General features: G+C 41.8%; 1 protein-coding gene and 1 long non-coding RNA gene across 2 annotated transcripts in view; one reads left to right on the forward strand and one right to left on the reverse strand.

Annotated features, from left to right (window-relative positions):
- The window catches only part of LOC119011058, a 46970-nt gene that overhangs the window by 20635 nt on the left and 10981 nt on the right, over positions 1–15354 (forward strand). The gene's annotated exons all lie outside the window — the stretch shown is intronic.
- LOC119011057 (noelin-3-like) lies at positions 1291–14888 on the reverse strand. Its single transcript, XM_037083846.1, has 6 exons — positions 14252–14888; positions 9987–10130; positions 8571–8726; positions 6409–6628; positions 5498–5604; positions 1291–3682 (listed from the first exon to the last, which is right to left on the reverse strand). The coding sequence occupies exons 1-6, from the start codon at positions 14318–14320 to the stop codon at positions 3005–3007; spliced, it is 1374 nt and encodes a 457-aa protein (XP_036939741.1). The 5' UTR covers positions 14321–14888; the 3' UTR covers positions 1291–3004.

Raw genomic sequence — 15354 nt, forward strand, 5'->3', positions numbered from 1 at the left:
ACACCATAATCCCCCCTCCACCAAACTTTACACTTGGCACCGTGCAGTCAGACAAGTACCGTTCTCCTGGCAACTGCCAAACCCAGACTCGTCCATCAGATTGCCAGATGGAGAAACGCGATTCGTCACTCCAGATAATGCATCTCCACTGCTTTAGAGTCCACTGCATCCAACGCTTTGCATTGCACTTGCTGATGTAAGACTGGATGCAGCTGCTCGGCCATGAAAACCCGTTCCATGAAGCTCTCTACGCACTGTTCTTGAGCGAATCTGAAGGCCACATGAAGTTTAGAGTTCTGTAGTGATGGACTCTGCAGAAATGTACCCCAGCATCTGCTGACCACACTCCATCATTTTAGATGTACTACCACTTCATGGCTGAGTTGCTATTCTTCCCAGTCGCTTCCACTTTGTTATACCATTACCATTACCACTGACAGTTGACTGTAGAATATTCAGGAGTGGGGAAATATCATGATTGGACTTGTTGCATAGGTAGCATCCTATCATAGTACCACGTTGGAATTCACTGAGCTCCTGAGCGTGACCCATTCTTTCACAAATGTTTGTAGAAATATTCTGCATGCCTAGGTGCTTGCTTTTATACACCTGTGGCCATGGAAGTAATTTGAACACCTGGTTTCAATTATTTGGATGAGTGAGTGACTACTTTTAGCAAAATAGTATGCATATCTAGTTTTACCTACAGATAAATTGTAATAGTGTTAAGAGCTGCAGATGTACTGATGTGCTTAGACATGCCCTATGTCATTGCTTACACAATTCTAATATACATTAATTTATTGTGTAAGGGCTGCCAGCAAAGTCCACCGTAAATATTGGTACTAATGCTTTCAAGCCTTATTAGACAGCACAGCATTGTGACACAGGCCAGTATGCTCGGATGTTCTTCAACTGAATCTAGTCAAACCAAAGCCTGAAGCTTTTACGAGCTGTTGTCATTGAGTACAAAGTGATATTTATGGCTCAAAGATGCTGTCCTCTTCATACTGAAAGTTACCAGAAGATTTCTGTTAATGTGATAAAAGTTCTGACACTGATGGAAAACAAGTTAAAGGTAGTGCGGGGAATGTGGTGAAACCTGGATGCCTTTGTCCTTTTAGAGGACAATGAAATAAGTATTTTTTGGCAGGAAAACATTGTCCTCAGTTCTATGGATTTAAAGTGACGCCACAATAAATCAAATCATGCAGTGCTTCTTCACACTCAAGGTATGTATGTTACTTTTTTCGTTTTGTTGCGGAACATAAAAACACAGAGGACACTGGATTAATGAAAACAATACTTTTATTTTGGTTATGTATAACTTCTTATTTACAGAAATGAATGTTTAATAAATTAATCTACTGCTGTCTGTATAAATAGATCTTTACCATTGATATAGCTAGAGAGGACGGGGCATGGGATGTTGTGCAGATACAAAATACACAGATATACAGTTACAGTAAAAATGCTATTAGGATAGCCAACATTCATGCACATGAGCTGTTATCCAGGGCTTACAGAACGTACTGCACTGTATAAGGCATACAAACTGTTGATGAAGTTACAAAAATGCTAAGATCTCAAAGTACTAAGTAAAAGGCAAGCAGATGCTTAGTACTCAAAGACACTCCCATGGACCTGGATGACTAAGAATCTTCATAGACACAGAAAAGCCAAGTACAGTAACTACACAGGTGCGCTATGGTTCACCACATTTCTCATTGTCTTGTACAAGGTCAAGTGCAAAAACTTTTTGAAATGAAAAGTACAGAGACAAATTCAAAAGCTAAATGGAGGCAGTGAGGAGCAGGAATAAATTAGCAGATGGTTATGAATAAGTGGCGAGGAAGAGAATAGAAACAAAATGAACAATTAGTGAATACGGTCAAAATATGAATGCATTACGGGGGCATGAATAAATGCAGCTCTGAATGAGAAATCCCTTACAAATGTGAGGACTTCATCTCGCGAAAAGCTTTTTTTCTCCAAGAGAAGAAGGAGCTGCAGAAATTACTGGAGGTTCATTGTTCAGTGTTTCTAAAAGTTGCTTGGTAAAAGTGCCATTATTTAATGGAATGTGTTACCTGCAATCTGCTCTTAAAGCACCAAATTTGTGTTGTGCTGTCGTTCCTTTTTCTTTTACGGAGAAGGTGTCATGTTACCATACGGACAGTATCTTAAAAACTCTTGTGAAAAGACATGTAGCTCAGTTCTGACCAGGGATTCGAACTTGTGACCTTCTGATCACCAGTCAACCAGCTGTACCCCCTGAGCTACAGCCAACCCTAATCAGATAAATGACTATGGTAAAAATGTTACCCGTTAATTAGTTGCTTACTTGCATGCACATTAGTAGACTGATTATCAGCCCAGCCAGAACAATGGCCAGGGTCGTGAATATCGAGTGGTGGGAACAATTACAGGGTGACACATCGCATGCCTGGTGACAGCTAGTGTGAATGAGGACAGCAGGGGGAGGAATTTGCATTAATTTTAATGTGTAATATTGTTGTTTTGTCAAATTGTGTTTGTCATTGTGGATAAAAATAAACACAGAGTGATTGGATAACACCTGTTTTAGAGGCTATTTTACGTGAATATGAATACAGGTGGACACAACATTTTAGGAACAGACTGTATTTGTTGAGTATCATTAAGCGTGTACTTGTGGTACTTCCACCTTTTAAGGCCCACACAGAGCAAATAATATAAAGATAGTAATTCATGTTCTTCCTCAGTTACTATCATAAAGCTTTACTTAAGACGTTACTGAGGGAAGACTCTTCATGGCCTGTTGGTTGTAGAATATGATAACAGAGAATGAGCCAATATGCATGCTTATAAGCAACTAGTTAATGATCAGTTCCCTAATGAATAAGAAGTGTAACCAAATAAATAAATAAATAAATAAATAAATAAAATTCATGAACATTCAAGCGCAACGATCCATTTATCAGGTTTTAACAATTTCCTTCACATGTACAGTATGACCATCTGCTTACGAATCGTCCTCAGTTTTAATGATGTGGAAAAGTGTGACATTGAACAGCACCTGGTGGCCGTTGTTCCAGCCGTAAAGGGCGCGGTCCCTGGCGTTGTAGTCCAACATAGACATGTGGAAGTACTGGTTATGAAAGGGAATGTCTGTGTACTCGTACGTGGAGGTTTTCGTGGAGTAAGCATAGTATACCTTTGCGCCGGTCAGGTGGGAGTTGGTGATGTAGAGCGTCCCACAGATCATAAAAGACTCGCCGGCATTTCTCTTTGAGTATTCCGTGTTCCATGTGTTCAGGATCTGGAGTGTGTCGGGGTTCAGCTGGCTGACGACGATGTTCCCGGCGTTCTGGTTGGTGGCGTACACCGCCCACAGGCCCAGCTCGTCCGCCATCAGGTCGATGTCAGAGAAGCCCCCCCAGGTGTAGGGGTAAACGTTGTGGAAGCCGGCCGACTCCAGAGCCCTCTGGGTGACCACGCGGCCCGTCTCGAAACTGTACCTCACTATGATGTTGCTCTGCATCTTGTTGTAGTACAGAGAGCCATTGTACACCACGTGGTTGGTTCCGGCCCATTTGAAGGGCAGATTGTAGGTTCTTGACTCGACCCCTGCCACAAAGTCAGCGATGGATTTGAACTCTTTCACAATCTTGTTGTTGGTGTAGCTGTCCATGTACCACACCTGAGGAGAAATGAACACATGCCTGTGATGTTTAGTCACAAGAACCTCGCCAGCTGTAAAACCAATATGTTTACTCATTCCGTGCTCTGAGATTATAAAAAAAATCCCCTGCACGACAAAACATATGGAAACACCTACATGATAATATATTCCTGAGAACAATATCGAAAACATGACATTCAAAGGGGATGAAAAACAACTGGTGGCCAGACATTTGTTTGAGGTCAATCCTTCACTGAAAGACTTTTATTCTCCTTTTATTGGTACTAAAAAGGTCAAACTTTATAACAGAGAGGGCGACTTTAACTATCCTCAGGATCAAGAAGAGGCTTTTTGGATTTAATAATCACAGAAGACTGAGCATTATGAAGAGTTGTCTGTTTTTACAGTTATTCAATTTTGAACCACGTAACAGAAATGTCCACTAGTGCCAGAACTGGTATTCTAAAAAACACTTCATATCATGTTATGCAAGCCAACAAATTAGTGTTGAAATTGTGTATATAAAAATACTTCGAAATGTAGAAACATAAACAAAATTCTTACAGTCCATAAGTTATTTGAACTTTGTACATTTTTCCACTGCGCCACTGCGTTTAACACCACCCATAACAACACAGAAGCCTTTCGGTGGTAAAAATAATGAATGCTCCAGCTATTGTGGTTTTATTTTTGATCCATCAAACAGCAAATCTCCTGCAGCTATTTTGGTGCTGCTGGCACAGGGTCAAATTTCAGAGGGTTTGAAATAACTAAAAGAGACGGGGATAAAAAGGGGTCTAAGTATTTCTGAGTTTGTGTCGGTCCCGTATGGTACAAAGTTAGATGTCCTGTCTTTGGTTATAAAGCAGGTGTGGCTGCAAGATAAACACTGTCGGAGAATCAACAATGCTCAACCCTGCCATGCTCCAGCAGGAATACACACATATTCAGAAACTGTGCCTTCAAACAAGTTGTCAGAACTTGTTTAAGGTTGTGATATCACTCCTATACAGTCACTGCCTTCAGCCACAGCCCCAGCAAGGCCGTGGTAGCAAAAATACTGGCAGAGCTGACCAATCAGAGCGGACTGGGCCTTTTTTAAAGACACTTAAACTGAGCTTTAAGACAGAGAGGGAGTAGGGGGTCTGCAGCAATGGACAGAATGAGGAAAATAATGTGTCATATAAACAAAAGCATATAAACATTTTCTAGTGGACTACCAAAATAAAAGTAGCCAAGCCTGAAAGTTAGCATATGAGAAGCGTTTTCTTATTTATGTAGTCTGATTTTGATATTGACAGAGGGGTTTAAGATCCACTGTGGAGTTTTTGACCGCTGCTCAAGAGCTGCTCTGAAAGGCAGTGTTTTGATAAGTAGGCTAGATGTCTTTTCTGTTTTTATGCATTTTTTTTATCAATTCATGTACAAACAGTTGGCTGACAAAATGCAAGCTCCTGCTTCATGCTGCTACACTGAATGACAGCTGATAACACAGCAAAGTGTCAGCGTAAGGTAAAGGGTAAAAAGAAGACTGCTACTTAGACTTAAGATAGTGCCCATGGATGTGGACAAAGGAGTTTTGAAAACAAAAAGTTTTGTATTTAAAGGCTGTACCTAAAATAATAAAACTGCCTCATGTGCATCTGAATGTTCAGCAAGCAACATCAATCCCAGCAGTCAGGAGTACAAAATAAAATCTTTAGTGTGTTGGATATTGACACCATCTATCCGTCTGGAACTGCAGGAGGGAATCTGTTGCATGTACCTCATTAAACTGCTTGCTGTCACTTCAAAGGCTCGAAACATACAGCAAAGCAAATTAGCTCGGCTCACCCTGTTGTTTTTGGGAGACGCCTGCGGGTCGGTCATCCATGCTCCGAATCTGGTCCCTGAAGTTTTCACTGTCAGCGGCCCAGTGATCTTCATTAGCTTGCCACATGCTGCGAAACACATTACACAGCTCTGGTCACACACAGCACAGAGTCCACATGATAAAGCTGAAGCAAATGTTTTGATGGAAGGAAAAAAAAAACTCAAGAAATGGATACAGTTCAATATTTGGACTGTTCTTTTCTGACCACACGCGATTATAGAAATACAGGAGGATAACGGAAGGAACTGCCGCAATCAGAGCTGGGTTAACATTTATCCCACATGGTTTAATATTTGAAGTACTTGAGCTGCACTTAATTCATCTTGCCAGACACTTTAATTGTGCCAAATGACAGCAGGCTATCACTTGCACGCAAGCTTGCAAGTTCCCTATTAAGTATTTAACTGCTATTTTACCAAATCAATCAAAGCTTGCGCACAATGAATGCTCAAGTAATCATCTCCAAGCTCAGACGGATTTCCAGCCACATCCCATTAGCATTCGCATGTTAGCTATTTACGTTGACACTTTGACAGGCGCCTTCGGTGTTGATAACCTGGCATTCAGCAAATTGGAGTTTAGCCACATAAACCTTTATAGGAGGTGAAGCTGCTCTGGAGGCAGAATTGATTTTCATCAGATGAGTTAAATCACAGTGGGTGGAGCAAAGAAAATTGTTCGTTGACTCTGCAAATAGAATCAAGCCACAACATAATTCCTGCCTCCTGTAGCAGTTCCACTCCGTCTTCCTGCTCTGTATCTAAAATGTCAATCTGCTGGTAGACGCAAGAATTGTGCCCATGATCCCTGTGCCGCTGCATAATCTAGGGTCACCATGCCCGGATCAGCTTTTTTCTGCCGGTGGACTTACTGAGCTTGTTCATACAGTTGTGGAGCCGATTTTCCAGGTTTAAGACCCTCTGCTGCAGCTCCTCGTAGTCGTAGGCTCCCATTTCTTCCTGGATGCCCATCAGCACGCCAGACAGGTTCCTGATCTCCTCTTTGAACTGGGAGATGAGCTTGGCATCTGTCTTGTACTGCTCCAGGACGGGGATCAGCGGCTGCAGGGACTCCATTTTTCCTTTCAGCTCCTGGAAAACACAGAGAATAAGCTACTGCAAAAATGGCGGTCCTAACAAACCTCTAAATCTGGCAATAAGAGATTTGTTTCGAATATAGCTGTTTCTTGGTTTTTCCTCCATGGCACAAAGGTATATTGCAGCACATTACCTCCTCCCTTTGGCACTAGTCTTCACCTGTGTAAGAAAATAATGATTCCAAGACTCAGTAGAGATGGGCACGGTGGTGGAAGAAGCCCAGATTGTTTGCTTAAAGAAAAAGTTCACCCAAAAGTGAAAGTTTTGAATGCAGGACTTTTACTTGAGATGGAGTGTTTACATTGTGCTATATTGCTACTTTTTAGTTAAAGGAAAAAGTTCACCCAAAATATCAAAATGTAGTCGAATACAAATTTCTTGGGGTGACAGAATAAGCTGGGAAACTCACATAAATCACGTGCATCATGTGGACTATTCTTATGTCAGTTTGTTTGTTTTTCGGTCTGTTTCTTTGGTCACCTCATGCCATTGAGATTCACAGCAAAACAGTGTTGCAGCGTTCATTAAACTAAGCAGCTACTGTGAAAAAAGGTTGTAAATAGTGTCCTTTGGCCGGGAAGCTCCATAAATGTTTTGTGGACTATATAAACTTCACCCGACTTTCCATCGACTACCTTTCTATTTTTTGGTCAACTTATTCTTTAAATCAAAGTAGCAATGTTGCAGCGTAACGATACTTCAAAAGTCCTTCATCCAAAACCTCCGACTGAGTTTGTAGAATCAGCAAAATTTACTTAAAGTATCAAAAGTAAAAGTACTCAATGTGCAGTAAAATTTTCCCTGTCAGTATGTTACTATTATACACATTTTTTTAATATTATTACTTGTTATGTTAATTATGTGTGATGTGTATTTACTGCAATTAACATCATAATAGAGCTAATTTGAACTTCTTTATACACTTCCCAGTCATGCATCATGTCCTATAATATCATATTTGTTTTCTGTCCAGTTAGAACAATGGTTCTCTTGGATTGACCTGTACCTAAGTACAGTACTCCCATAAAGGTACTTAGTTACATTACACCACTAAATAGGCAGATAGATGTCAAAAATCTAAATTCTGCTATAAATCATCTTCTTGTAATCGTGGGTGCCACCATTTCTCTCGTACACAAAATATAGATTCCTTCACATTTGACTGTGTTTATTTTGTTTTTCTTTTTAATATTTGTAGGAAAGATTGTCTGTGTAAAAACCTTAATAATGAGGAAGAGCAGAGCCGCTATAGAAGGAGGAGGGACACGCTCTCGTAAGACCCAAACTAATCCCACTGATGGATGATAATAGCAATGATTATTATAGTGATTGCTCTTGTTATTGTTGTCGTGCAAAGTCAGTGTCATTATGTGGAAACCTCTCTTCTCCTCTGAGTTCTCCTCCATGAATAACAATACTGAAGATACCTGCCAGGGTGTTACTTTGTGTCGTACTGTTTACTGTAGATTCATTTCTAATGTCAGAATCTATTTCTGTCAACCTAAAGAATTAGGTTGTCGACAAGAAGAGGCAGCCATTACTTCACATAACAGCTGAGATTACACATGTAAAAGCTACACGTAACAACTCAAGGCTGTTGAGAGTGATTTTAACACACAGCTGTCTTCTATCACTGCTGTAAAAAGTTCAGTGTTCTTGTGGTTAACAAACAGATAATGGAAATGCTTCATGTAACTATCAGATCCCCTCAGTCTTACTAGTTTTGAGACTCAACGTCGGACGCTGCTTTCACAGCCTGTCTAGCTCTTCAGACAGCTCCGTCCTCGGCCAGGCGGCGGTAGACCCGAATCAATCTCATCCGGAGTGCAAGTTTAGTAATTCAGATGCTTCTCAGTTATCTTTAGAGGGAGATAATTTTGCAGCCTTTTCCCTGTGATGTCCCTTCCAAAGTTCAACACCAAACAAAAAACTGTACCTGAAAGTTTTTGTTGACGAGCGTCTTCCTGTCCGATTCGATCTGTCGGAACTTTGACCGCAGCCCTTTGATCTGGCTCTCCATCCTCATGATGTACTGAAAGTCCCTCTGCGTCCGCAGGTTCAGCACCTCGATTGACTGCGACATGTTCTGCACCTTTTGAAAAGAATGAAACAGCGCAGCATTGATTTTTCCGTCCACCGACAGATTAAAATGTCCTCCGTGTTCAGCCGTTCGGTAGGCCCGACATGCTCCAAACTTCCCCGGGAACAAATCAACACTCTGACCTCCAACGTGATTGTCTTTTAACCATCCACGTGTGAGCTGAATAGAGCGCTGAATGGATCTGACACGGACATGGGACTTATATTTTATCAGTTATTTGCTTGTTTTTTTTTTTAAATGTCACGAATGTGCTCGGTTTGAAGACACGTTTCAGAGTCCACGTCTGACACAGAAACATTACAGTGTCTCAACAAAAGCTCACTGGGTTTATAGGGCATGTGGACAAGAAATAATGTGCTCCTTTCTCTCTCTCTCTCTCTCTCTCTCTCTCTCTCTCTCTCTCGCTCTCTCTCTCTCTCTCTTCTGTTTGGGCTCTAATTGTAACTAACCAACACTGGCGAGGCACATCGCTAGCAAAGTGGCATAACACTCACACATTGTGTTCTGCATACTTCTCTAGCTTGGGTAGAGGGATCCTGAAATGGCCTCATTGCATCCCTGCGGCAGCTTAGTACATTAGTGTCAAAGGCCTCAATAACTGACAGAGAACACCCTTTGGCATATAGCATTAAAATGTAGGCTAGAGAAAATGTTCCCTTATATGGCATACTAGTTGAGGAAAGGAACTCCAGTGCTGTGTTATTTCTTTGTTTGTTGATAATGCATTAAATCACTTTGGTCATGGGAGAAAAAAAAAACTACGTTTCATGCAGAATTAGTTGTCATGTTTCTACTTTAACCCACAATATTGGCTGTTTTTCATATCAGCTCAACTCAAAATGCAAACAAGGTGCTGAAAATTCAAGTCCTTGTAAAAGATGATAATCTGGTAATTGTCCACAAGATTCCTAATCAAATCGTTAAAGTGCTTGAAACATTAACGACGGCCTTGAATGAAAAAAAACAAGCAGCAACACAGTTAATAATAACAGTTCTGTTGAGGTGAGAAGAAGAGCATTCTCGGCAGACCACTCGGCTGATGTCATCCATGTAACAAATGCAGAAGTGGAAAAACAGGGTCGTGGAACCCGGCTGGTGCAATCTCTCAAGGGATTTGGGCGACAATGAAGCTTGAATAATGAGAGAAATCAATGATGTCTTTATGGATTTAGGTGTGCTTACAGTGAAGACGTGTGTGTTAAGGAGGGCACGTCCATGTGCTGTAAAATAAACAGAAATGTGTGCGCGTACCTTCTCCAGGAGCTGACGCAGCTGTCTGCCTTTGGCGTCCCTGGAGCACAAGTTCTGTTCAGGTGCCACCACTGTGCAGATGCAACGCCCATCCGCATCCTGAGCTGAGCTGTACACCTGCCACCCCTCCTTTGGCCGGATGGTCTGCATACAGAAACAACAGGCGCGGCGGTGAATAACACAGCTCACACACCTCCAGACAGACGCACCAAATAAATTCAGCTCTGATGATATCGCTGCCATGAAACTGCGGCACACAGCGGTTATGTCTTCCTATTTTTTCCCCTCGCGGATCGCCCATTCTTCTGACTCATGCTCCCAATGCTTTGACAACAACCAATTCCACTGACTTATAAAAAAAGTCTGGCCTTTTGAAAGTGCTTTTGCTGTAAGATATTCCTCCACATGGTCTCCAGTGAATTTCCTCCCCTACAATAAATAGCGTTTCCTGGCCTTGATGAATAACCCGAGTGCTGAAATTCCTCTGTTTCTCTTCGCCAACGCCTTAACTGAAAGTCCTGCTGGGAGACGCAGATAAACCTGATTTGTGGGAGCCTTACCCACTCTTTATTACATTCAATATGCTCCACAGCTCCAGAGTGTAAAGCTTAAAGAATATAAAGTTGTACATCATAAGCCAATGCGGCATATTTTAATGTAGCGCCTTCAACTAATGTCAGAGTGTACACCGTAAAAACTAGTTTCGCGCCAAATGTTGATCAAATTGTCCTGAAGTGCTGGGGAAGTTGATAGCCATCAGATGCTATTTGCCATCAGACAGGCAAATAGCATCCGTATTGGATTGAGGTGGCGTTCACTGTCAGCACGGGAAATGAACACAAGCCTCCAGCCAAACACCGGCCACCTCTGACTGCCGATGGTTAATCTGTCCGCACTACCAGCATCTTTGGCCGGCGACCAGCCATTATTTGGATTGTGTTTTACATTCCAAAACTCAATCTGGCAGCAGAATAACACATGAAACATGTGAACTTTGGCGTGCGCCAGCTTTTCAACGCTTGTGGATTTAAAAGTTAAGAGCGCTTTGCTTTTATAGTGCAGGCATCCTCTCCTTTTTATTCCCAACCATCCTCCCCTGAACAGTTTAAAGAGTATTTTGAATCAGCCATGAAAGATCATGTCCCCTCTGAGCAGGAGAAGACGTCACGCCAAGGAGGGAGCTCAGTGTTTAACTCACCATTTTGTACGTACTTAAAGACTGCTTTTTAATCTCAAACGTGAACATACCAGTTTCTGCATGTCACTACCATAAAAAGCCCCATTTTAAGATTGAAAAGGATGTTTAGACATTCACATTTCTGAACCTAATCACCAACATTCAAAATTCTCTGAAAAAGGCCAGAATATATATATATCTACACACACACACACACACACACACACACACACAGTAAAGAGTAAACAGACAGTAAACTAAATATCTTTTGGTTGTAGACAAGGAAAACCTACTCAACACTTTCAACAGAGACGACCGATTTTTGGGGCCGAAAACTTCGGATATCAATTGATTAACTAATTTATACACATTTTCTGTTATCATCCCTAACATATTTTTAAAATGCTTTTGGCAATTGTATGTAACGGAGGCAGGATATCTTAAAGTTAACCAATACATTTTATTGTCCAGACAACATCAGTGCAAAGTAAATTTAATTGAAAAGGGGGGCGCCATTTAGCTCAGTTGGTCTTGCAGGTGTCCCATGTACAGAGGCTTTGTCCTCGCTGCAGCCGACCTGGGTTCGACTCCCGGCCTGGGGCCCTTTGCTGCATGTCACTGCCACTCTCTCTCATCCTGTTCCCTGTCACCTCTTCAGCTAATCTATCAATAATGCCATGAAAGGCCAAAAAATACTTTAAAAATAAATAATTTAACAGAAAATGTAATAACTCCGACACAACCTCAAAATAATAACACAATATTTTCAGGCCATATCGTGTATATACACGTTATAAACCTTGATATTTTGAGATCTCCTAAAAAGCTCTTCATAAATGTTCGGACTGAGTGACAAAATCACAATATTGCAATATATTTGACCAAATAGGCCCCACTGTAATATTGATGTTGCAACCATATCATAAAGAGGACTATTAGTGATTTCACAAGCTACTAACATGAAGAGATTTGTGAAAAAATAATCATCAGTAATGGATATCATGAGTAAGTGGGTAAGTAGAACAGTCTATGTTCATAAAATGACATCAGTTATGTCTCTAATGCAGCCTTTAAAACCAGGAAAAGACAACACTTGTGCCATATCATGTGAGATATATATGGTAGAAGATACATAGTCTCATGTCACGATGACGATATATGTGGTATATACTGCCCAGCCCTTCCTATGACTCTTACTTTTTTAGTTTTGAACATCTTACACCTCTGCCACATCAGCTTGTCTTATCTTGAAGTCAAAAAAAAAAAAAAAAAAAAAAAAAAAAAAAAAAAATATATAGATATATATAGATATATATATATATATATATATATATATATATATATATATATATGTGCTGTGCTATCAATCTCCTGAGCTTTCATTCTTTCCTTCCAGCACAACTCTCTTACGTTGCCGATATCAGATTGTCCGAAAATTGTTTCAGGTATTATCAAAGCTCAGCAGCCCCAATCTTTGCCCATTTTGCTATTGGTTGCTGGTAAAGTTTGTGATCTTGAAATTAAAGCTGATTCTCCTGATGCCCCGACGCTCAGACAAAAGCTACAAAAGTAGCAGATGATGTCGATCCGAATTTAATTATGTGCCACCTCTGAACTCTGAGCGCCCGGCGTGCATTTTCGTGAGAACTGCGCTGAAGAGCAGCAGGAGAAAAAAAGTGCTGTTGCATTTAAATGTCTTGAGGTCATGTGTGGTGCGTCCACATAGAAATGATTAGAGGTACTGGAGTGACTGTCGCTGGAATCTGCCTCTCTCTCATGGCATCGTAGCTGAAGGGGGATAAAAGACTCCCTAAAAAGAAGCAACTTTCACTAATTTGGTAAAACGCTTTTTCTCCTCTGTCTCTTGAGTGACGCACATCCTTTCCCCTCTTCTCACTCGCACATTTCCTGATATTAAAATGAATCTGTAGCTCAGCCAAGCCAGATGCACTCTCCAACTAGGGCTTTTTTTTTCTTCTTCTTCTTCCTGTGAGGAACTCTACACAAAGAGTTTTTTCTCTCATTAAATAATCCAGACAGCTGCTTCCCCCTTTGTTCTTGTCGTTCATTTAGACGTTTCTGACAGATCTCTCTACAGTTTCCCCAGAATTGACTTAGCCTGTAAACACTTCCTGCCTCTGTGGGCAAATGAGAAAAAGATTCATTCCACAACACAATTTTCAATCATGGCAAGGTGATCGTATGTGAGGACGCTGCTTTGCAATCAAGACACTGGCGCGAGGGGGATTGTACCCCTGCACGGGTGGGATGGACCTAATCGACCATTGTTCTTGTCCAAATGGGCTCGGTGATCTGCAAGCTGCTCCTCCTAATTTGCGATAATGCTCCCAAATGCATCCCCACTTCCTTAAAAAAAAAAAAAAAAAAAAAAAAAAAAAGCCTCAGAAAAAACAGGCAGGGACGAATCATGTCACATTCTTTCACAAACAGACATGGAATGGCGCAGGTACACCAACAGAGGAGAGAAGAAGCAAATTATTTGTCAAGATGGCATGAAACATTAATGAATCCTTTCAGTTTAAGTCAGCTGAGCAGAGTGAGAGAGAGAACGTGCCTGTATGAAGATGTTCGAGGCAGCTTCACTCTGTCTGGGAGGGGATTCGGACATAAGTCACAGCAGCACTGTTTTTATTTATTCATTGTGTGTGTGTGTGTGTGTGTATACGTATATGTATTTTACAATGATTGAACTCTCTCTTAAAAGTGACTTATATGCATGGCAATCCTCCAGGATCAATATCAGTGCCATGAGGTTGATGTAGGCAATAAACATGAGTGCTGCGAGGGGTTCCTCTTCCTCCACCCACACTTTGAATACAGTATTTAACACAAATACAGATACTTTTTGCATATTCCTAGCTGCAAGGAACAAGCCTGGAAACTGAAATGACTAATTTCCTTTGGTGCCGGTCACTCACCCCCCAACCATTGTGCAGTGCTCCACCCAAATGAAAGACCCCAACAAAAAAAATCTAACTGAACTTTACAACAATGGCACTGAACGCAACAATCGTCTCAAGTTTATCTCTATTCTTTTTTTTTTGCGACGTGAGGGCAGTGAACTCACCACTGAAGGGCAGTGTCCGAACAGCAGCAGGAACAGCAGCGGGTTCAGGACCGCGGACAGCGACCACATTCTGTTCCGTTCTGCTGCTTCGTAGCTTCTTTTCTGCTCTCTCTCCTCCTCCTCCTCCGCCTCAGGAAGAAAACAACAAATTCTCAGGCAAGTTTTTTTTGTTGTTGTTTTTTGTTCCTCTGCCCCACGGGATCACGCCACCTCGTCCACTACGCGCTGGTGAAGAACCGCGGCTTCCTGGGAGGGAGGAGGGGGGCACATCCATCCACTCGACCCCGTTACGCACGCCATGTGGGCAGCGGGGAGAAACCTCGTCACTTCGAAGCGGGAGGGAAAAAAAAAGTTTGCGGTCAGGCGTGCGGCGAAAAATCCACCGCCGCCGTCAAGGATTTGGGGAGCCTTGTCCTCCTTCCTTCCCCTTCTTTCTTCACGGATGTGACATCACCCAGCTGCCCCCCTCATCCACTTGTAATGAATCCAGCTTGTTGTGAGTGCGGGCTGGAGGAGGAACCACCGGCAGCTGTGCGGGGACAAAAGTTGCAGCTGGCAGTATTCAGCAGGAGACAGCAGACAGAGGCGCGCGAGAGCGGAGCGGCACGCAGAGGCTGCGTGTTTTTCGGTGGGTTAGGCACGCGCACACAGAGAGAGAGAGAGAGAGAGAGAAGGAGAGAGAGAAGGAGAGAGAGAGGGAGAGAGGAGAGAGGAGAGAGAGAGAGAGAGAGATGGTATAAAACATTAGCCACCTCAGGAGGATAATCAATGTTTCATTAATTAAAGGTCCACCAAAACATTTGCAGTTCACCTCTAAATGTTATATGGAAGTTCATTTATGCCAAGATTATAAAATAAAAGGGGAAAACAATGTGAGTCAAGAGTGATGGAAATAAATGATTAAAAAAAACAACCAAATAATATGGTTTAATAAGTCAAAGTTAAACCAGTTAAAGTTCAATGGCCAGAGCTCTGATTGGCTGGCAGCAAGTGTCCATAAGAGTCTGACCAATCAGAGCTCTTGTTGTTGTTTTGTGGGCAGGATTTCATAAGAGTATTTTGTTGTTGGTGGTGGTGTTGGTGCTGAAAGTGATCCGGAGATG

Source organism: Acanthopagrus latus, chromosome 21 (assembly GCF_904848185.1).
Source record: "Acanthopagrus latus isolate v.2019 chromosome 21, fAcaLat1.1, whole genome shotgun sequence".
Lineage (NCBI taxonomy): Eukaryota > Metazoa > Chordata > Actinopteri > Spariformes > Sparidae > Acanthopagrus > Acanthopagrus latus.